The sequence below is a fragment of the Pristis pectinata genome, chromosome 15 (assembly GCF_009764475.1).
Source record: "Pristis pectinata isolate sPriPec2 chromosome 15, sPriPec2.1.pri, whole genome shotgun sequence".
Classification (NCBI taxonomy): domain Eukaryota; kingdom Metazoa; phylum Chordata; class Chondrichthyes; order Rhinopristiformes; family Pristidae; genus Pristis; species Pristis pectinata.
This window is the reverse complement of record NC_067419.1, coordinates 6,084,738-6,108,259: the sequence shown is the minus strand read 5'-3', so window position 1 is coordinate 6,108,259 and position 23,522 is coordinate 6,084,738. Positions and strand designations below refer to the sequence as shown.

Sequence of the window (23,522 nt, the reverse complement as noted above, 5' to 3'; positions counted from 1 at the left end):
CTTTGTGATTTTTATAAATGACCTGGATGACGAAGTGGAGGGGTGGGTTAGTAAGTTTGCAGATGACACAAAGGTTGGGGGTGTTGTAGATAGTTTGGAGGGCTGTCAGAGGTTACAGAGGGACATAGATAGGATGCAAAGTTGGGCTGAGCAGTGGCAGATGCAGTTCAACCCAGATAAGTGTGAAGTGGTTCATTTTGGTAGGTCAAATATGATGGCAGAATATAGTCTTAATGGTAGGACTCTTGGCAGTGTGGAGGATCAGAGGGATCTTGGGGTCCGAGTCCATAGGACGCTCAAAGCGGCTGCGCAGGTTGACTCTGTGGTTAAGAAGGCATATGATGTATTGTCCTTCATCAATTGGGGAATTGAATTGAGGAGCTGAGCGGTATTGTTGCAGCTATATAGGTCCCTGGTCAGACCCCACTTGGAGTACTGTGCTCAGTTCTGGTCACCTCACTACAGGTAGGATGTGGAAGCCATAGAAAGGGTACAGAGGAGATTTACTAGGATGCTGCCTGGAATGCGGAGCATGCCTTATGAAAGTAGGTTGAGGAAACTCGGCCTTTTCTCCTTGGAGAGACAGAGGATGAGGGGGGACCTGATAGAGGTATATAAGATGATGAGAGGTATTGATAGGGTAGATAGTCAGAGGCTTTTCCCCAGGGCTGAATTGGTGGCCACAAGAGGACATAGGTTTAAGGTGCTGGGGAGTAGATATAGAGGAGATGTCAGGGATAAGTTTTTTACTCAGAGAATGGTGCGTGGAATAGGCTGCTGGAAACGGTGGTGGAGGCTGATACGATAGGGTCTTTCAAGAGACTGTTAGGTATATGGAGCTGAGTAAAGTAGAGGGCTATGGGTAAGCCTAGTAATTTCTAGGGTAGGGACATATTCGGCACAGCTTTGTGGGCCGAAGGGCCTGAATTGTGCTGTAGTTTTTCTATGTTCTATGTTCTAACACACCTGGTTGCTGGAGGGACTCAGCGGGTCAGGTAGCATCCGTGGAGGGAAATGGACGGTCGACGTTTTGGGTCGAGACCCTTCATCTGGACTGGAGATTCTTCGAATCTTCTCAACGTACTCCCCCCACTTCTTCCCACGCCCCCCCCCCCCCCCCCTGTTAGGAGCTAACATGACCAACAGGAATTAGATACAATGAGACCAGGCAGGAATTAATGTGACAGAGAGTAATGACTTGGCCTGAAAGGAACTGGATGTATCCCAAGAAAAAGCTGACACAACATGACAGGCAGACCTAGTCGCTGTACGATGGGAAGGATGTGATTAAGGTAAGGAGAGTACAGGAAAGGTTCACAAGAACGTTGCCAGGACTGGAAGGCTTGAGTCGTAAGGAGAGATTGGACAGGCTGGAACTGTTTTCCCTGGAGCGAAGGAGGCCGAGGTGCGACCTTCTAGAGGTTTATAAAATCATGATGAGTGTACAGAGGGGAACTGAGGGGCAACTTTTTCACACAGAGAGTGATGGATATGTGGAACGAGCTGCCAGAGGAAGTGGTAGAGGTGAGTACTATTACAACATTTAGCAGACATTTGGACAGGTACGTGGGTAGGAAAGATTTAGAGGGAAATAGGCCAAACACAGGCAAATGGGACTACCTTAGGTGGGCATCTTGGTCATCACAGACAAGTTGGGCTGCAGGGTCTGTTTCCGTGCTGTATGACACTATAACTCTAAACCTGGTACAGCCACACAGGATCAAGCACACCCAGACACAAGACAACGAGAGACCCAGTAAAATGAAAAACACGATGATGCTGGAGGAACTCAGCAGGCCAGGCAGCATCCGTGGAGAAAAGCAGGCGGTCAACGTTCTGGGTCAGGATCCTTCTTCAGGACTGGAGATAGGGAAAGGGTGAAGCCCAATATATAGGAGGGAAAAGCAGAGCAAGGATAGGTGGACAAAAGAGGGGAGGCGGGGTGGGCACAGGGAGGTGATAGGTAGATATAGGTAAGAGACAGTGACAGGCAGGTGTGGGGGAGGAGGGGATCCACTGGGGGATGGGTCAAAGGTAAGGACAGAGAGAAAAAAAAGGTAGAAAAAAAAGAGATACTGGGAAAGGGAAGAAGAGAAGAAGCCTGGTGGGGGTGGTGGTGGGGGGTGGGGAAGGGGGTGGGGATTACCTAAAGTGGGAGAATTCGATGTTCATGCCGTGAGGCTGCAAGGTTGCAAGACCCAGCAAATGCTGGAAACACTCAGCAGGTCAGGCAGTGTCCATGGAGAGAGAAACAGAGGTAACGTTTCAAGCGGTGACCTTTCACATTCTGACGAAAGGTCTTCAACCCGAAACTATAACTCCGTTTCTGTTCGCACAGATGCGGCCTGACCTGCCGAGTGTTTCCGGAACCTTCTGTTTTGATGTTAAGGTATGAGACACCGTAAGGCAGGAACATGACACAACCAGGTAGAAAGCAAATGCGACCGGACAGATACCAGACCCCGTGAGACAGGGACTAGACATCAGACAGGCACTAGACGTGACCTGACAGACACTAGATAAACCAGAGAGACAAAGTAGGCCAGGCATTGGATCCGATGGAAGGTGGGAGATCTTCTGCCCCCACGGAAGGATTTGACACCGAGTCTGTCAGTGGACTTCCTGGGACCATCCCTCTGTCAGACACTCACCTGCTGCCGGGCTCCTGGCTGGATTGGTGCAAAGCGCTGCTCAGGTTGTGCTCTGCGAGCGTCTCCTCCGGCACCTCCTGCAGATCCTCTTCCCGCTCCAGGGACAGACGGATATTCTCCAGCTCGATCCTCTCAGGAGTGCCGCGCAGCCGCTTCGCCTTCCAGGGATCTGCACGGGCGAGAAAACACGGTTGCCAGCGGGGAGTGTGAAGGGCGGTGTGACGTGCAGGCTTCAGGACGCGGCCCACTATTTAGCAACAGAGGAATGACACGGGGAGGAACACGGGACCAGGGCGGGGAGGAACACGGGACCGGGGCGGGGAGGAACACGGGACCGGGGAGGGGAGGGACACGGGACCGGGGAGGGGAGGGACACGGGACCGGGGAGGGGAAGGACCAGGGAGGGACACGGGACCGGGGAGGGGAGGGACTCAGGGCACAAGGGGCAGACTCCCGCTTCCCCACCTCCCCCGCTGGGTGCTCTGGGGATATTGGCACCACACTGTGCTTGGCCACCAAACTCTCCCGTGATCCCCGCCCCCCAACGCTCCGCCATCTATCGGCCTCGCATGTGTCAAGGGGAGCTTCCACCACCCACTCACCACCTGCCACCCCGCCCGTGCGAGCCATCGGCAGGACCCCGGAGGGGTCAACACCAGGCGATGCGCCTGGACCATGGGGCTGACAGGCCGGGCTCCAACTCTGTCCGCGCACCCCCCCCCCCCCCAGCCTCCTGCCATTCCCACAGTAACTGGTGGGGAGTGTCACGGAGGCTGACCCGGCTTCCCGACACCCCCTCAGGGGCTCCTGACACCCCACCCACGGGTACCCGACACCCCCCCCGGGGTACCTGACACCGTGCCGGGGGTACCCGACACCGTGCGCTGGGGGTACCCGACATCGCTGCTGATGCAAAGGGAATAGAGTCGCTGTTCAGCCACCTCATCCTGTGGTCAGGGCTGGAAACTGACTGCAGCTGGGGGGGGGGGCGAAAATGAAACAAGGCATAGCCAACGCTGCAGAATAATCCTGGTCCACAGAGCCGAACTCCCAGGGACCAAACCACCACCAGAATAACCAACAGCTGGGCAACTGAAGATGCGGCCAGAAAGAACTTTGCAAAGTCGGTCAACCAATGGAAGACGCAGGGACTTTAGGGTGACCGAATGATATATCTCTGTTTCTCTCTCCTCAGGTGCTGCCTGACCTGCTGAGTGTTCCCACTGCTGGCTGGTTTTAATTGCGGAAGTTTGCCGTGGACAACGTGGGCTGTTGCACTACTTTGGAAACGGGCAGTGGGTAGGATTGTGCCTGCGCTCAGACACGTTGTGTGGTCAGAGAGCGACTATCTGGGCTCGGAGTGTGCGTCTGCGTCCAAGTATGTGTCAAGGCCGTTCGGCACAGCCTGGTCTCTCCTGGTCTTGCCACTGGACCCAGACGGCACTCTGTTAAGACGGTACAGTAGCTGATTTGTACGTCACTGGCTGCAAAGGGCACTGTGATGTCCCGAGGTGCCTGCATTGTGATATAAATGAAAGTCTCCTTTTTTTAAACAATCCTCTCCGTTTCACTGTGTCATTAGCCCAAGCCTCCTCCACCCGTTTCCACTGTCCACCTTTCCCAATATTTCCCCACTCGTTAAAGTCAGGCAAGGCTGATTTACGACTGCTTCCACATCCCGAGTTCATGGCACTAGTAGAAGCTCCGGATGTAAGATCATCACACAGAAATCTCTTGCTAGAGTCCAGTAATAGTGGGCAGTGACGTTAGAGAACCAGGTGCTGGAGACAGTGAACTCCACCACTCCAGTACGTAAACCCTCCCAAAGGGCAGTACGTCTGCCAGTGAACATTCTCTTACTTATCCCTCACTCCCATCTTAGCTCTGCTCTGAAATCTCTCCTGCTACCCACTGCTCAGTCTCTCCCCTCTCTCACTCCTGCTCCCTCCTCGCTCCCTGCTCTCAGTTCCTTCCCTCTCCCCCTCCCTATTCCCGCTCTCTCCTCATTCTCTCTCCCTGTTCAGTTTTTATTCTCCCGCTTCCTGATCTCAGCGCTCCCTGTGCTGTCCCACACCATTCCCCTTGTTCCCTCTTGCACGGCCTGTTCCCTCCTCTTCCTCTCCCTCTCCCACGCCCTGTTCCCTCCTCTCCCTCTCCCACATCCCGTTATCCCTTCACCCTCCACTTCCCATTTCCCTCATGCTGTCTTCTGCTCACTTCTGGCTTCCTCCAGCTGCTCCCACTCAGCCCCCTCCCCCCGCTCACCCCCCTCCCCCCTGCTCACCCCCCTCCCCCTACGCCCCGGCTCACCCCTCCAATCCTCTCCCCCGATCATCCCCTTCCCCTGATCACCCCCCTCCCCCTGATCCCCCTCCCCCCGGCTCACCCCTCCAATCCTCTCCCCTGATCACCCTCCCTCCCCCTTGCTCACCCCCCTCCAGCTCATGCCCTCCAATCCTCTCCCCTGATCACCCCTCCCCCCCCGATCACCCCCCTCCCCCTACTCGCCCCCCTCCCCCCGGCTCACCCCTCCAATCCTCTCCCCTGATCACCCTCCCTCCCCCTGCTCACCCCCCTCCCCCCTGCTCACCCCCCCAATCCTCTCCCCTGATTACCCCCCTCCCCCTGCTCACCCCCTCCCCCCGATCACCCCCCTCCCACCGGCTCACCCCTCCAATCCTCTCCCCTGATCACCCCCCCTCCCCCCCCGATCACCCCCCCCCCGCTCACCCCCCTCCCCCTACTCGCCCCCCCAATCCTCTCCCCTGATCACCCCCCCTCCCCCTACTTGCCCCCCTCCCCCCGATCACCCCCTCCCACCGGCTCACCCCTCCAATCCTCTCCCCTGATCATCCCCCCTCCCCCCTGCTCACCCCTCCAATCCTCTCCCTTGATCACCTCCCTTCCCCCCTGCTCACCCCTCACCCACCTCTCCCTGCTCACTGCCCCTCCCACACCCCCCTCCCCTGCTCACCCCTTCCCCTGCCTACCCCCACACTCGCCCCTCCTCTCCCCCGCTCACCCCTCTGCTCACCCCCTTCCCCCACTCACACCCTCCTTCCCTTTTGCTCAGCCCCCTCCCCTGCTCACCCCTCCCCCTCCCCCTGCTCACCCCCTCCCCTGATCACCCTCCTTCCCCCACTCATCTCTCCTCTCCTCTGCTCAACCCCCCCCCTCCCCTGCTCGCTCCACCTCTCCTGCTCACCCCCTCCTCTGCTCCCTCTCCCCCTGCCCAAGTTTGCTCTCCTATTCCTTGTCATAGGGTCACAGAGTTGTACGGCACGGGAACAGGCCCCTCGCCCATTCGTGTCCGTGCCGACCTGGGTGTATATTCAGGCTGATCCCATTTCCCAGCACTTGGCCCATAAACTCCTGTCATCCACAGACCTGTCCACATACTTCTTCAATCTATCTGATGCACCTTCCTCTGGCAGCTGGCTCCGTACAGCTACCACCCGCTGTGTGAGAAAGTTGTCCCTCAGGTTCTTATTAAATTTTTCACCTCTCACCTTAAAACTCTCCTCTAATTTCTGATTCCCCAACCCTGGAAGAAAGTCCGCTCAACCTATTTAAGCCCCTCGTGATTTTATATACCTCTGTGATATCACCCCTCAGTCTCCTACGCTCCAGCCTGTCTAATCTGTCCTTGTAACCTAGTCCCTCGTTCTCTGCTCATTCTCCCTCTACCTGTGTCCAGCTCACACTCTCTCTGTCCCCCTCCCCCGTTCCCTGGCACACTCTCCCTCCTTCCCGCTTGTTCTCCAGCTCCCTAGTTCACTCCCAAATTTACCCCTTTTTCCCATCATTCCTCACATCACTGGACTCCGGATGCACTTTATTCCTGTTCTCAGTGGACCCCCATCAACCCACACCTCAGTGGATCCCCTTGTTATTGGATGCTATGTATCCAGTAACAAGGGGATCCAGTAAGGTTCCGCTGTGTGAAAAAGTTGCCCCTCAGGTTCTTATTAAACCCTTCACCTCTCACCTAAAAACTATGTCTTCTAGTTTCCAATTCCCCAACCCCGGGAAAAAGTCCGCTCAACCTATTTATGCCCCTCATGATGCCCATTCAGAACAGACGCGGAGAAATGTCTTTAGCCAGAGAGTGGTGAATCTGTGGAATTTGTTGCCACGGGCGGCTGCGGAGGCAAAGTCATTGGGTGTATTTAAGGCAGAGATTGATAGGTATCTGAGTAACCAGGGCATCAAAGGCTATGGTGAGAAGGTGGGGGAGTGGGGCTAAATGGGAGAATGGATCAGCTCATGATAGAATGGCGCACTCGATGGGCCGAATGGCCGACTTCTGCTCCTTTGTCTTATGGTCTCCTTGTACTTGTGTCCCTATAATTACCTTTCTCAGTGGATGAAGATCATTCCCTGTATCTTCACTCCCACCACTCCCCTTGTTACGGGATTCCCTTCGCTTGCCCCTATCATTCCTCGTCCTGCTGGCTAGACACCAATACACGTTGTATTGGATGAGCACCAACCGCGTCCCCCCGTGCCTGCGCCCACACCATCCAACTCGTGGTTAGATCTTCACTCTCACGGGAAACATCAATCCCCCTACTTCTGCCGTCTCTGCGATACCGGACCACCGTTCCACGTTACCGGATGCTCTCCCGTTGTCACTGTTCTTGCGTTGCTGCCTCCCCGCCATTCTCCTCGTTATCGGATCCCATCGTTCACCTCGTTACCACTTCCCCATCATTCTCATCAATGGATCCTCGCCGTTCTTATTACCAGATCCCCACCATTCTTCTAAATGAATCCCCATCAATCTTATTAATGGACCCCCATCAATCTCCTCATGACCATACCCCATATTCTTGTTACTGGATCCCAACCTTTCTCCATGTTCCCAGATCCCCATCATTTTTATTACTGGATCCCCATCATTTTCCTTGTTACTGGATCCCTGCCTTTTACGGTTTTGGTCTCCTTATTTAAGGAAGGAAATAGTTGCCTTGGAGACAATACACATGGCATGCTCTATTGATTCCAGGGTTACATTACAAAGAAACTGCAAGCAGATTAGGCCAGCGTGCATTGGAGTTTAGAAGATTGAGAGGTGGCAATTGAGACATTAGATCCCAGAGATACAAAATGGTGGCAATACTCAGCAGGCTAGGCAGCAACTGTGGAGAGAGGAGCCAAGTTAATGTTTCAGGTTAACAACATTTCATCAGAACTAGAAGTTAGAAAGTCTTAAGTTACATTCCAGTCTCCTGGTTTCTGCGTCCCTGCCTCATCCTCTCTGACGTCTCCTTCCGCAACAGTCCTTTTCCCTTAGCCCTGGTTCCCCCTCCATGATGACGGTGTCCCAACTGCACCTTCTGCGTTCCCTGCACTGCTGCTCTCAGACCCCTCTGCACCCACCCAGAACAAGTGCAGGTTCCCCTTACCCCACCTCCCTTCGTACCAGCCTCCACGATTTTGTGATGTCACCGCCGGACATGCTCGCCCCCTCCCCTTCCAGCGTCACGAAGGGACCGTTCCCTTCACGACTTCCCTGGTCTGCTTTTCCATCTCCGTCGACTGCTCCCGTTCTAATGGCACTTTCCCTCGTCACCACAGAGATCCGGCATCCGTCCTCTCGCCTCTTCCAGAGACCTGAACAGTCCTTCCAGGTGAGGCAATGACTCGCTTATATTTCTTCCCATCTAGTGTATTTGCATTCAGTGCTCACGAACAGATTGGATGCCCACTTGGTAGAGTCATGAGGATAACCCTGAGCTTTCAGTTGCCTGGCACTTTAATTCTCCATCCACTCCCATTCAGACCTCTCTCCAACGACACAAGTTAAATTTCCCAGGGCTCAACATCAAATCCAACCATTTCAGATCATCTGCCATTTTACCCCACACCTGCAGTGGTTATTCACGCTCTCCTCGCTCGGTGATTCAGATTTCCTTCACGGTTCCCCCCCCCCGCTTACACCAGCCCCAGGCACACCTTCCCCTCCCTCTCTCAGCAGGCACCACCACCACTCCTGTCATTCAGGCTCTTCCCTCTGTCAGACTGGGCCGTTTGTTCTGTCTGCTCCTCCCTCCCTATTCTCTGCAACTTAAAAGTTTATAGAATCATCGGGTCATACAGCACAGAGACGGGCCCTTTGGCCCAATTTGTCCGTGTTGACCAAGTTGCCTTCCAGAGTTAATCCCATTTTCCTGTGGTTGGCCCACATCCCTCCGAACCTCCCCTCCATGGACTCCATCTGTACCTCTCGCTGCCTTGGTGAAGCAGCCAGCATAATCAAAGTCCCCCCCCACCCGGGTCATTCTCTCTTCTCTCCTCTCCCATCAGGCAGAAGATACATGTGCCCTCAGGCTCCTATCACCAGGCTCAAGGACAGCTTCTATCCCACGGTGATAAGACTATTGAGCAGTTCCCTTATACAATGAGGTAGACTCTGACCTCCTGATCTACCTTGTTATGACCTTGCACCTTATTGTCTGCCTGCACTGCACTTCCTCTGTAGCTGTGACACTTCACTCTGCATTCTGTTATTGTTTTTACCCTATACTACCTCAATGCACTCTGTACTACCTCAACGTAACTGCACTGTGTAATGAATTGATTCATACGATCGGTTTGCAAGACAAGTTTTTCACTGTACCTCGGTACAAGTGACAATAATGAACCAATACCAATACCTTTCCGATCCATGTACCTGTTCAAATGTCTTTCAAGCACTGTAACTGTACCCACCTCTACCACTTCCTCTGGCAGCTTGTTCCACATACCCACCTCCCTCTGTGTTAAAAACCTGCCCCTCAGGTCCCCTTTAAACCATTCCCCTCTCACCTTAAACCTGTGTTCTCTACTTTTAGACTCCCCTGCCCTGGGAAAAAGACAGTGACCACCCACCCTACTCATGCCCCTCACAGTTCTACTAACCTCCATAAAGTCACCCCTCAGCCTCCTACGCTTTCATTTCTCACTCTTCCCAGTTCTGAGGAAGTCACTAACCTGAACCACTGACTCTGTTTCTCTCCCCACAGACGCAGCATGGCCTCTTGAGCATCCTGACTTAGGTCACATTCCCAGCAACCTGCAGTGTTTTCCCGTCAGTTCCCAAGCGACTGATGGGATAGGTGCTGAGGCGATGCTTCCTCTGGTGGGGAAACCAGGACCAGCGGGGTGCGTGTGGTCTCACAACATGGGGTCAACCCAGTTAGGACGGAGACGAGGACAGGTCATGAACCTTTGCAATCCCACCCTACAAAGCGCGAGGTAGGAGGTAGACTCTGAGTCGTCGAGGGGAGTCGAGGGTAATGGGGAGTGTGTCTGCGGCCAGGAGCAGAGCAGCCATGGTCTCACTGCATGGTGCGACAGGTTCGGGGGCTTTTTGACCCACTTGGGCTCACGTTACTTATCTTCCGACACTGCGTTCTACTAGATCCCTTCACCCCCGGATACCAGACCACAGTTTGCTCTCACAGTACGGGATCCCCACCCACTGACGTCGCAGGATTCTCATCGGCATCACGTGGTTCCCCCTCAGAACACTGGTGATGCCCAGCAGGGCAGGCAGCATCAGCGGAGAGAGAAACAGATCGGCGTCGCCAGCTCTGGGATTTAATCAGAGGTAATCGACGTATTTCTCTCCGCAGATGCTGCCTGACCTGCTGAGTGTTTACAGCATTCTCTGTTTTACTGGTACCATGACCCTCACCTGAATTCCGGTTACAGCATCCACACCGGTCTCTGTGGAACTGGATCTGCATCTTTATCCCAGTTACTAGATCCCCAACCAGTCCCTGTGTAACCAGATCCCCATCTGTCCTGAGCCACTGAACCGCCACCCGTCCTTAGATCACTGGATTCCCAGCCAACCCCGGGTCACTGGCTGTCCAATTGTCCCTGGGTCTCAGTTATCTCCAGCTGTCACTGGCTCACTGGATCCTCAGCTATCATCAGATTCCCAGTTGTCCCAGATCATTGGATCCCCAGCCGTCACCAAATCCCCAGATATGCGTCACCTGATCCCTGACTGTCACTGGATCCCCAGCTGTCACCGGATCCCCAGCTGTCACCAGATCTCTGGATATGTGTCACTCAATCCATGGCTGTCACTAGATCCCTGGATGTGTGTCACTGGATCCCTGGCTGTCGCCAGATCCCTGGATACACCACTGAATCCCTGGCTGTGCGTCACTTGATCCCTGGATGTGCGTCACTTGATCCCCGGCTCTCGCTGGATAGCCAGATGTGTCCCTGGATCCCTGAATGCCACTGGATTCCCATCCGTCACTGGATCCCTGGATATGCACCACTGGATCCCTGTCACTGGATCCCTGCCACCTGATCCCTGGACATGTGTCGCTGGATCCCTGTCTGTGAAAGGATTCCCAGCTGTCACTGGATCCCTGGACATCACTGGATCCTTGGATATGTCACTGGATCCCTGGATATGTGTCACTGGATCCCTGACTGTCCCCGGATCCCGGGCTGTCCCCGAGTCACTGGATCTCCGGCTGTCCCTGAGTCACTGGGTCCCCGGCTGTGCTGTGAGCAACGTTGCTCATTTACGCTCAAGAGTAACTCTTTGCTCTAGTTTGTGAGGGGGAAGGGAACCGGAGGAGTAGCTCAGAGGAAGAAGGGGATGGGGAAAAGTTAGATCAAACAGGTAGAGAGGCTTTGGGGAAGGAGAAGCAGAATACAGGCTTTAAAAGTAGTAAGGTAGGTGGACTGAAGTTGTTTACTTAAATGCAAGAAGTGTCAGGAATAAGGGAGATGAACTGAGGGCTTGGCTAAGTATGGGGGACTATGATATTGTGGCTATTACTGAGATGTGGCTGATGTCAGGGCAGGAGTGGATATTGAATATTCCTGGTTTTCGGTGTTTTAAGAGGGATAGGGAAGCGGGGAGAAGAGGAGGAGGGGTGGCGATACTGGTCAGGGACACTGTTACGGCTGTGGAAAGGATGGATGTTGTAGAAGGATCATCTCTAGAGTCCGTATAGGTGGAAGTAAGGAACAAGAAAGGAGCAGTTACTCTACTAGGAGTATTCTATAGGCCACCCGGTAGCAGTAGAGATATAGAGGAGCAGATTGGCAGGCAGTGTTTGGAGAGAAGCAAAAATAACAGGGTTGTTATAATGGGAGACTTCAACTTCCCAAATATAGACTGGAACCTGCTTAGTGCCAAAGGTTTAGATGGGACGGAGTTTGTTGGATGTGTCCAGGAGGGATTCCTGATGCAGTAAGTTGACAGGCCGACTAGAGGGAATGCCATGCTAGATCTAGTTTTAGGAAATGAACTGAGACAGGTGAAGGATCTATTGGTGGGTGAGCATTTGGGGGACAGTGACCATTGCTCCATAACCTTTAAAATTGTCATGGACAGGGACAGGTGCAGAGAGGACAAGAAGATATTTAATTGGGGAAGGGCGAACTATGAGGCTATAAGGAGAGAACTTGGGAGTATAAAGTGGGATGTCCTTTTTGAAGGCAAATGTACCATGGAGATGTGGTCGATGTTCAGGGATCTTATGCAGGATGTTAGGGATAAATATGTCCCGGTGAGGCAGAGAAGGAATGGCAGGGTGAAGGAACCGTGGGTGACGAGAGAGGTGGAACGACTAGTTAGGGAGAAGAAGGTAGCAAATGTGAGGTATAAGCAGCAAGGTTCAGACAGGGCCCGTGAGGAATATAGAGTAGCGAGGAAGGAACTGAGAGAGCTAGAAGGGAACATGAAAAGGCGTTGGCTAGTAGGGTTAAATAAAATCCCAAGGCCTTTTTCACCTATGTGAAGGGTAGGAGGATGGCTAGGGTAAAGGTAGGTCCGATTAAGGACAAAGGTGGGAGAATTTGCCTGGAGGCAGCGGAAGTGGGAGAAGTTCTTAATGAGTACTTCTCTTCGGTATTCACCAGGGAGAGGGGTCTTGATGACGCGGAAGGGAGTGCTGGTAGGGGTAATGTTCTCGAGGTTGTAGATATCAAGAGAGAGGATGTGTTGAAGTTGTTAAATAATATCAAGACAGATAAATCTCCAGGGCCTGATGGGATTTTCCCCAGGCTGCTTCGAGAGGCGAGGCAGGAGATTGTTGAACCGCTGGTAAGGATCTTTGAGTCCTCGTTGTCCACGGGGATGGTGCCGGAGGATTGGAGGGTGGCGAATGTTGTCCCCTTGTTCAAAAAAGGTAGTAGGGATAGTCCAGGGAATTACAGACCAGTGAGCCTTACGTCTGTGGTGGGTAAGCTGTTAGAAAGGATTCGAAGGGATAGGATCTATGAACACCTGGAGAATAATGGACTGATTAAGGACAGCCAGCATGGATTTGTGAAGGGAAGATCTTGCCTCAACAAACCTGATAGAGTTCTTTGAGGAGGTGACGAGGAAGATTGATGAGGGTAGTGCGGTGGATGTGGTCTATATGGATTTTAGTAAGGTGTTTGATAAGGTACCTCATGGTAGGCTTCTTCAGAAGGTCAGAGGCCAAGGGGTCCAGGGAAGCTTGGCTGTATGGATTAGGAATTGGCTTGCCTGTAGAAAGTAGAGGGTTGTGGTGGAAGGAGTGCCCTCGGGTTGGAGGGCAGTGACTAGTAGTGTCCCGCAGGGATCGGTTCTGGGAACTCTACTTTTTGTGATATTTATAGATGACTTAGATGAGGGGGTGGAGGGCTGGGTTAGTAAGTTTGCGGATGACACTAAGATCGGCAGTGTTGTGGATAGTGTGGAGGGCTGTCGGAGCTTACAGAGGGATATTGATAGGTTGCAGAGCTGGCGCTGACAAGTGGCAGATGGAGTTCAGTCCGGAGAAGTGTGAGGTGGTACACTTTGGAAGGACTAACTCCAGGGCAGAGTACAAGGTAAATGGCAAGGTACTTGGCAGTGTAGAGGAGCAGAGGGATCTGGGGGTTCATATTCACAGTTCATTGAAAGTTGCCTCACAGGTGGATAGAGCAGTTAAGAAGGCCTATGGGATGTTGGCTTTCATAAATCGTGGGATTGAGTTTAAGAGCCGCGAAGTGACGATGCAGCTTTACAAAACTCTAGTTAGACCACACTTAGAGTACCGTGTTCAGTTCTGGTCGCCGCATTATAGGAAGGATGTGGAGGCGTTGGAGAGGGTGCAGAGGAGATTTACCAGGATGCTGCCTGGTAATGGAATATGAGCACAGGCTTAAGGTGCTAGGGCTTTATTCACTGGAAAGGAGGAGGATGAGAGGAGACATGATAGAGGTATATAAAATACTGAGAGGAATAGATAGAGTAGACAGCCAGTGCCTCCTTCCCAGGGCACCAATGCTCAAGACGAGAGGGCATGGCTTTAAGGTTATGTGTGGGAGGTTCAGGGGAGATGTCAGGGGGAGGTTTTTCACCCAGAGAGTGGTTGGTGCATGGAATGCGCTGCCTGGGGTGGTGGTGGAGGCAGATACATTGGGCAGGTTCAAGAGTTTGTTGGATAGGCACATGGAGGAATGTGAGATAGAGGGATATGCGGGAGGAAAGGGTTAGATAGTGTGAGGGTGGTTTGTTGGACGGCACAACATGGTGCGCTGAAGGGCCTGTTTTGTGCTGTATGGTTCTATGGTTCTATGGTTAAACATGCAGCCAGACCCAGACCAGTAGCAGGAGATTTATTTGAGTAGCCATCTCTGTTGTAGGATTAGAATGGTTCGTCACCTCTAACTCATCAGCCGGGGAACTAGATTTCCATCCTCGAGTCTGCACTTCCCAGAAGCGATGGACACGGGCTGGATTTGGCTGGTGTTTTTCCATTGGGATGGGCCGCTGGGCTGCGAGTGGGCTGACTGGGGTGGGGGGGGAGTGGTGCAGATTACGGAAGGTCGGGAAGCAGGGTTTGGGGGCCAGTAGAGATGGAGGGGCCGGTGGGGGCTCTTCAGGTGGTTTATGGGAGTGGCAGATCAGCTCCTCTGAGCCGGGAATGGTTTCACTTTACACTGTCGGTGGGGTGGAAGTGGCTGAGAAAGATGGGGCAGCCAGACAACGTCCTGTCCTAGCCTTCCGCATCAGCTGAGTCGGAAATCCATCGGTTCATTCCGTCGTACAGCCGAGTGAACCCCCCCCTCAGAGGGGAGGGGAGCCAGTCGTTGTCAAGTAGGGCACAACATCTACCTGTGGCTCCCTCGACGTACTGCTGCTCCTTGGGGCCAGGCTGTCCGGCTGGGCTCATGGTGGGCAGCGGAGGTGCGAACACCTTCTCCTGTACCAGAGAGAACACAGGACAGAGGTGGTTAAAGCACCAGCATACACACGCTGTGTATTCACCAACCGTACGCGGTACTGGGAACACGGCAACCGTACACGGCACCGGGAACACAGGGTCCGTAAGCGGCACTGGGAACACAGGGTCCGTACATGGCACTGGGAATGCAGGGTCTGTACGTGTCAGTGAGCATACGGTGAACGTACGCAGCACTGGGAACACAGGGTCTGTACGCGGCATTGGGAACACAGGGTCTTTACGCAGTACTGAGAACACACTGAACGTATGTGGCACTGGGAACACTGGGTCGGTACGCGGCACTGGGAACACAGGGTCGGTACGCGGCACTGGGAACACAGGGTCAGTACGTGGCACTGGGAACACAGGGTCAGTACGTGGCACTGGGAACACAGGGTCCGTACGTTGCACTGGGAACACGGTGATTGTACATGGCACTGGGAACTCAGGGTCTGTACACGGCACTGAGAACACAGTGAATGTACGTGGCACTGGGACCACTGGGTCTGTACGCGGCACTGGGAAAACAGGGTTTGTAGGCGGCACTGGGAACACAGGGCCCGTAGGCGGCACTGGGAACACAGGGCCCGTAGGCGGCACTGGGAACACAGGGCCCGTAGGCGGCACTGGGAACACAGGGCCCGTAGGCGGCACTGGAAACACAGGGTCTGTACGTGGCACTGGAAACACAGGGTCTGTACACGGCACTGGAAACACGGTGAATGTATGCAGCACTGGGAACACCGGGTCTGTACGTGGCACTGGGAACACCGGGTCTGTACGTGGCACTGGGAACAAAGGGTCTGTGCACGGCACTGGGAACACGGTCCGTACGTGGCACTGGGAATGCGGTGACTGTACGTGGCATTGGAAACACAAGGTCTGTATGTGGCACTGGGAACATTGCCTGTACGCGGCACTGGGAACACAGTGACTGTACGTGGCACTGGGAACACAGTGACTGTATGCAGCACTGGGAAAACCAACTGTACACACCACTGGGAACACATGGTCTGTATGTGGCACTTGGAACACAGCACTGGGACCACAGGGTCTGTACACGGCACTGGGAACACCAAATGTACGCGGCACTGGGAACACAAGGTCCGTACGCAGCACTGGGAACACGGTGAACGTACGCGGCACTGGGAACAAAGGGTCTGTGCACAGCACTGGGAACACAGTCCGTACGTGGCACTGGAAACACAGGGTCCACATGTGGCACTGGGAACACAGTGACTGTACGCGGCACTGGGAACACAGTGACTGTACGCGGCACTGGGAACACAGGGTCTGTACGTGGCGCTTGAAACACAGCACTGGGAACACAGGTTCTGTACGCGGCACTTGAAACACAGCACTGGGAACACAGGTTCTGTATGCGGCACTGGGAACACAGGTTGTGTACGCGGCACTTGGAACACAGTCTGTACACGGCACTGGGACCACAGGGTCTGTACGTGGCACTGGGAACACCGACTGTATGCAGCACTGGGAACACAGTGACCGTACGCAGCACTGGGAACACAGGGTCTGTACGCGGCACTGGGAACATGGTCTGTACGCGGCACTGGGTACATTGACTGTACGCGGCACTGGGGACACTGCGACTGTACTCAGGAGGTTGTATGCTGTTCTCAACACTAGAGAGCTTGCTGTACCTGACAGGCTATCACAGTCACTCCTTACAGTACAGGAGACGTACACTGCCTGAGGTGAGCTTTGCTAACACCTTGAGGTGCCCTTGCTGGAGAACCAAGCCCACAGAGTGGCCTTGCTTCTGGGCTTCCTTGAAACAAAGGTACCAATGGTGGGGACTGCGCTGCTGTGTGCGGTACTGAGGCTGCACGGGGCGGCACCACATGGGTGTGAGTGTTCAGTCCTGCCTCAGCACGGAGGGGCAGTGTGTGTGGACGGGGAGACGCCGAGTGCCACACTCAGTGTGACCTGGAATGTTGGCCCCTACCCCACTCGTTACATGGCTGCAGACACCGGCTGCCCGCAACGCCCCTCAGTCCTCTTCCTTCCACCCACCACTTGTGACCAGACACCCTGGTGATATTGGCACTAAACAGTGGGTGAGAGGGAGAGAGAGAGAGAGAGAGAGGGAGAGAGGGAGAGAGGGGGAGGGGGGGAGAGAGGGAGGGAGGGGGAGGGGGGGAGAGGGGGGAGGGAGGGAGAGGGGGAGAGGGGGAGGGAGGGAGGGAGGGAGGGAGAGAGAGAGGGAGAGAGAGTGTGTGTGTGTGTGTGTGTGTGTGTGTGTGTGTGTGTGTGTGTGTGTGAGAGTGTGAGTGAGTGAGTGCAGGAGTGATGTCTTCAGTGAAGCAGCACTGACTGGTCCCTCCCTGAAACCACGGGCTCCCAAGCGTTGCTGATACCTGGGCACTTGCTGGAGGAGTTGCCGGCCTCTTCCTGGCCTCCCGACCTGCCAACCGGTAATGAGGCTTACAGTAGAACTTCCCTGTAAAAAAAAACAGTGGCTGGTTAAACAGTGTTACAGCATTGGACACACGCCCACCCGCACCCCCAGGACGCGCGTCTCTCCGCACTGTCAGGGAGCGCGTCTCCCCGCACTCCCAGCGCGTGAGCCCCCTGCACTCCCAGGACATACAATGCACTAAGCCAGCAGCACAAGTGTGCAGTAATCAAGCAGTTCCCTGCAGTAACCGAACAAACCGCACTCCAATTGCAAGCAATGACCCTTTGGGAACTGGGGATGAGACATTGTTCTGTAGCTGATCAATTGGTGCAGTAACCAGGGAATGACAACATTATGCAGTAATCATCATACAGGTTTAATGACCAGAAACACCAACACTTGCTCTCTCCACAGAGGCTGCCTGAGCCCCTGAACAACTCAACATCTTTTGTGTTTGTTTCTTCTTTCCAGCATCTCCAGTGTTCTGATAAAATACCTGGCAAACTCAGTGCGCGGTGACTGGGCAAACTCAGCGCGCGGTGACGGGGAAACTCACTGCATGGTGATGGAGCCATTACACACCAGTAATTGGGCAACGGTCCCCAGACACACTGGACAACAGTTAACGTGAAGTCACCTGGGGCCTCCCCTTTGATTATTGCCTGGCAACAGGCACAGCATAAAGCAAACAGCACTACCCACCGCGGGGTAACTGGGTAACAATCACCGCGGGGTAACTGGGTAATAATGACCACAGGGTATCTGGTTAACAATCACCGCAGGGTATCCGGGTAATAATGACCGCAGGGTAACCGGGTGATGATCACCGCAGGGTAACCGGGTAACAATCACCACAGGGTATCCGGGTAATAATGACCGCAGGGTAACCGGGTGATGATCACCGCAGGGTAACCGGGTGATGATCACCGCAGGGTAACCGGGTGATCACCGCAGGGTAACCGGGTGATGATCACCGCAGGGTATCTGGGTAATAATCACCGCAGGGTAACTGGGTAACAATCACCGCAGACAACAATTCACGTTTGTGCGCCTGACGATAGTTGATGAGAGGTGAACAGCAACACCCACGCTGAAGTCACTGGGCAGGACCCCACAGTGAGTCACCTGACCATATAAACACTGTGGGGAAATCAGGCCCCTCAATGTTGTTTTAATCAGGCTGTAATCAACATGTTACACTGGTGAACAGTCACCACAGAGTGGCAGGGTGATGGGCTTACACACCCGTACCCATCACAGGGTGAACATCGTGAACTCACCGGGAAATAACCAACGTGGGCAGTAATAACGCACGCAACTGGCCAATGCTAAACGTGAGAAACCATGGCAACAAGACCCATCACAACAGGGCCACCATCACCGTTTAATTACTGGGGAATGACCACGCAGTAACCGAGCAATGATCACCACAGTGTGCAACACCAGGGCTGATCCGGGTGGCGGATGTGAACCGGTTTAGTCCATGAACATGCTGGCTCAGGAACAGGGTGGTATTTGTGGCAGGAACAGTGAGGGTCAGGCCGGGCTGTAGTTCTGACCGACTTAGGGTGGGCTGTTTGATCGGATGTACTTGGATGAAGTGCTCTGCACGGAGCGAATGAGCAAAGCCTTGGTTTCAGCTGTGGCCTTACCGTTCTCTGGGTTGTAGGCGTAGGTGGAGAGCCGGAGGGTCTCGCCGCAGTAGTCACACTTGAAGCAGCCGCGGTGGAAGAACTTCCCTTCTGCGCTCAGTCGCTCCATCACGTAGACCCGCTTGCCACAGAAATAGCAAACGTCGCTGCCTCCAAACTCTGCGGGGAACTCCTTCTGCTTTATTGATTGCTGTGGGGTGGGTGAGGTGGGGCGAGACAAGACAGATCGCTGCAGGCAAACCGGAAGGACAGCAGGGCAGGCCACCCGCACCCACCTCCCTCCCCACCACACCCACCTCCCTCCCCAACCCACCCCAACACCTCTGCATAGGGCGCCTCGTTCACTGGAGCACCAAGCTGCAGACCCGCACACCGCCCACCCCTCCTGGCCGCAGTCACTAAAGAATCTTGCCTCTTTGGTGGCTTCAATAGCAGGCAGGACTCTGCTCGCGTCAAGCCTGCACAACACTGTCACGGCCCGAACGCGTGCCTCCGGCACTTCAGACACCCGTGTCAGGTTCAACTAAATTATGAATGGAGGTGGACTGCCACCTGATGTGAGGGGAACTCCCCCTGGTGTGCTAGGTATCACTCAGCTGGTGTGGGAGAAGCAGACTTTGTGTAATAGAGTCAGAGAGCCATGCAGCGCAGAAAACAGGCCCTTCGGCCCAACTTGTCCATGCTGACCAAGGTGCTGAACTGAGCTGGTCCCATTTGGCCCATACCCCTCTGAACCTTTCCTATCCACCATGGACCAGTGGATCTTGCACTAGTTGTAGTGCTCCAAATACAAGTCTGCCTTGTTTTATGAAGAAAAAGTCCCTACGCAGAGACAGAGTGCAGAAATCAAGACTGACACATATGCAGTCCTGAATGAGTCCAGCCCTGCCCCGCTTCTCCTCCCAGGTGATCCTTGAAGCCCATCCGCCAATATTCAACCATCACCAAAATTCCCCGTTATCTGGTCAGTAACAAGCACTGTCTGTGAAGCTGTCGGCTGCAGTCCCTTCCACAAAAGTCACACAACTTCAAAAGTACTTCATCAGCTGGTGAGCTTTGACAGATGCTGAGGTTCCCCAAGGTGAATAATCTAGCCTGCTGCACTGGATTAAGTGGGAAATATTCAGCGTCAGAAACTCTTCAGTTCTGATGAAATACCATTGAACCGAAGCACGAAGTTCGCTCCCCACAGGCGCCCCCTGACCCGCTGAGTGTTTCTGACAGCTTATGTCTGTATTTCAGGTTTACAGCATCTGCGGTATTTTATTTCTGGATCTTGTTGTGTGAAGCTGATGGAGAACGCCAACCACGGCACCCCTGCTTCCACACCCCTTCACCATGTTACTCCAACACTCTCCAACTACCCATCCCAATCATACACCCTACCCTACACCCTACCCCCCATCCTGTACCCTACCCTACCTCCCATCCCGCACCCGACCGTATACCCCATCCCATACCCTCACCTACACCCCACCCCACCATCCTGCACCCTACCCTACATCCCAGCCCACACCCTACCCTACATCCCAGCCCACACCCTACCGTATACCCCATCCCACACCCCAACCCTACACCCCATCCCACACCCCACCCCACACCCCATCCCACACCCTACCCTACACCCCATCCCACACCCCACCCCACACCCTACCCACCATCCTGCACCCTACCCAACACCCCATCCCTCACCCTACCCCCCCATCCTGCACCTTACCCTACATCCCAGCCCACACCCTACCATATACCCCAGCCCACACCCTACCCTACACCCCATCCCACACCCCACCCCACACCCCACCCTACACCCTACCCTACACCCCATCCCACACCTACCCTACACCCCATCCCACACCCTCACCTACACCCCATCCCACACCCTACCCTACACCCTCACCTACACCCCATCCCACACCCTACCCTACACCCCACCCCACACCCTACCCTACACCCCACCCAACACCCCATCCCACACCCTACCCCCCCATCCTGCACCCTACCCAACACCCCACCCCCCCATCCTGCACCCTACCCTACATCCCAGCCCACACCCTACCATATACCCCATCCCACAACCCACCCTACACACCATCCCACACCCTAACCTACACTCTACCATACAGCCTACCCCCCATCCCACACCCTATCCTACACTCCATCCCACACCTACACGACACCCCATCCCACACCCTACCCTAAACCCCACCCTACACCCCACCCCACATCCCATCTGACACCTTACTCCACACCCTACACCCCACCCTACACCCCCATCCCACACCCTACCGTACACCCCAACCCACACCCTACCCTACACTCTACCTTACAGCCTACCCCCCAATCCCATACCCTACCCTACACCCCATCCTACACCCTACCCTACACCCCACCCTACCCCCCATCCCACACCCTACCCTACCCCCATCCCACCCCCTACCCTACACCCCAACCCGCCCCCTACCCTACACCCCATCCCACACCCTACCCTACAACCAACCCACCACCCCACCCCCGACCATACTCCTCACCCTACACCCCGACCTCACACCTCACCCTACACCCCATCCCACACTCTACCCTACAACCTATCCTACACTCCACCCCCACCCTACTTCCCCACCCCACACCTCATCCCAACACCCTCCCCTACACCCCATCCCACTCCCTACCCTACACATCCCACACCCTCCCCTACACCCCACCTTACACCCCACCCCACACTACAACCTAACCCCACACCCCACCCCTACACCCCACGACGGTGGGCACCACACGGGCCCCCTTGGCCCACCTCGCTGAACCCTGCGCGGGACGGTTCACGGTCGGTACCCGCCACACAGGCTGGGGTGCTCACCAGTTCTCTCTTGTCTACAGGGGGTTTAGGCTCAGCTCGCCGCTCGAGCTTCCTGGCTATCTGTGCAGTCAGTTCTCTCACTCCCCCCGTGTACCTGTCGACACACCTCTAGTAAACCACAGGGTGGTGGGGCAGAGCCAGGAGGGAGGCAGAAATAGGGGCAGGGGAGGGGGAAAGGGGCAGGTAAGGGGAGGAGGAGGGGGAGAGGGCAAAAAAGGGGTAAGGGGAGAGGGGAGAGGGAGGGGGTGAGGGCCAGGGAAGGGGGAGAGGGCAGGGAAGGGGTGTAGGAGGGGGAGAGGGGCAGGGAAGGGGAGGTGGGAGAGGTAGGGAAGAGGAAGGGGAGGGGGCATGGAAGGGGAGGGGAGAGGGACGGGGAGGGGCAGGGAAGGGGGAGAGGTAGGGGTAGGAGGAGGGGATGGAGGGTAGGAGGAGGTTCACGAGGGTGTAGCAGTGGAAGAGGAGAATCAGATGGAAAATTATAAGAATGAGAAGATTTCTATATAATAAATCTTCTTTCCTTTCTTTTATATTATATTCATTTACTAAGAGATCGTTGGATCTACAGATTTTGTTTTATATGGTATTGTTCTTTATGATTATCTATGCTCTGATTGTTCTCCCGATCTCTTTGTATTACATGTATAAATGTTGATGCTATATATCAATCTGTATTAATTTGAAAACTACTAAAAAGATTGAAAAAGAAAGAAAGAAGATTTCAGGAAAATTTAAGTTAATGGCAGAAAAGCAGCAAAGTGATCAACGTCCATCTGCGAAGTCTCACGGGACCAACACTTTCCCCTGCCTCCCAATAGGATTAGAAAGCAAAATCAAACATGCACAACAGAAGACTACTCTGCGTATTGAGTCACGAGCACACACTAAATGGCGCCCATCACTGTCGGAGGCATACCACAGAGCTGCCTCGGTGTTATTAGCCATACGAGTACGATCCACACCGGTCCAAGTACAGAACTATGCACACACTGCCGTAACCTCAGCGGGTGATCACAATCAGAAGGGGTGAGTAGGAACCGGAAGGGAATTGAAAGCCAGGCGAGGTTTCTGCCTTATCACAGGCGTGAATAACGGGTCAATGCTGAGGTATCGTCACCCAGTTAACACACAACACAGAAGCAGAAGCGTGATAAATAACTCCTGTAACACAGGGTGTGGCGGAGTTTTCTTGTAACAGAACAGTGGCAGTTTGTGTACAGGGCAAGGCCAGCATTTACCGCCCAACCTTCATTGCCTTTGAGAAGTTTGAGGTGAGCCATCTCCTTGAACCACTGCAGTCCTCCTGGTGAAGGTACATGTACATTGTAGTTGGGGAGACACCCCAGGCCCAAGCTGGGATGGTGGGAGACTTGGAGGGGAGCCAGTGGGCGGTGGTGTTCCCACGTGCTTGCCGCACCTGTCCCTCTTGGCGGTGGAGATGCCAGGTTTGGGAGGGGCTGTCTCGACACCCTGGCACACTGCTGTAGCTCATGAGCAGACCGCAGGGAGGGTTCGCCAGGGGCGGGGGGAGAGAACGTTGAGGAACATGCCAAACCCTTGGTTGATCTGCTCTCCATATTTACAAGCTTCTTGAATGTCGTTGGGAGTGGTACCTAACCAGGCAAATGGAGGGTACTCCATCACACTGCTGATTTGTTGCGGATGGTGGAAAGGCTCTGGGCAGTGTGCAGGGAGTCATTCGTCACAGGATCCATCGCCTAGCCTTGTAACCATAGGATCTGGGAATGG

The 23,522-nt window shown here is 54.4% G+C and overlaps 1 protein-coding gene across 13 annotated transcripts in view; it reads right to left on the bottom strand.

Annotated features, from left to right (window-relative positions):
• Positions 1-23,522, bottom strand: part of mical3a (microtubule associated monooxygenase, calponin and LIM domain containing 3a) — a 247,027-nt gene that overhangs the window by 74,782 nt on the left and 148,723 nt on the right. For all 13 annotated transcript variants that reach the window (XM_052030891.1, XM_052030895.1, XM_052030898.1 and 10 more), the window contains 4 exons: positions 18,923-19,112; positions 17,230-17,312; positions 14,743-14,830; positions 2,652-2,820 (listed from right to left, as the gene is read on the bottom strand). In XM_052030891.1, the coding sequence (XP_051886851.1) occupies positions 2,652-2,820; positions 14,743-14,830; positions 17,230-17,312; positions 18,923-19,112 (530 nt within the window). The remainder of the gene's footprint in view (positions 1-2,651; positions 2,821-14,742; positions 14,831-17,229; positions 17,313-18,922; positions 19,113-23,522) is intronic.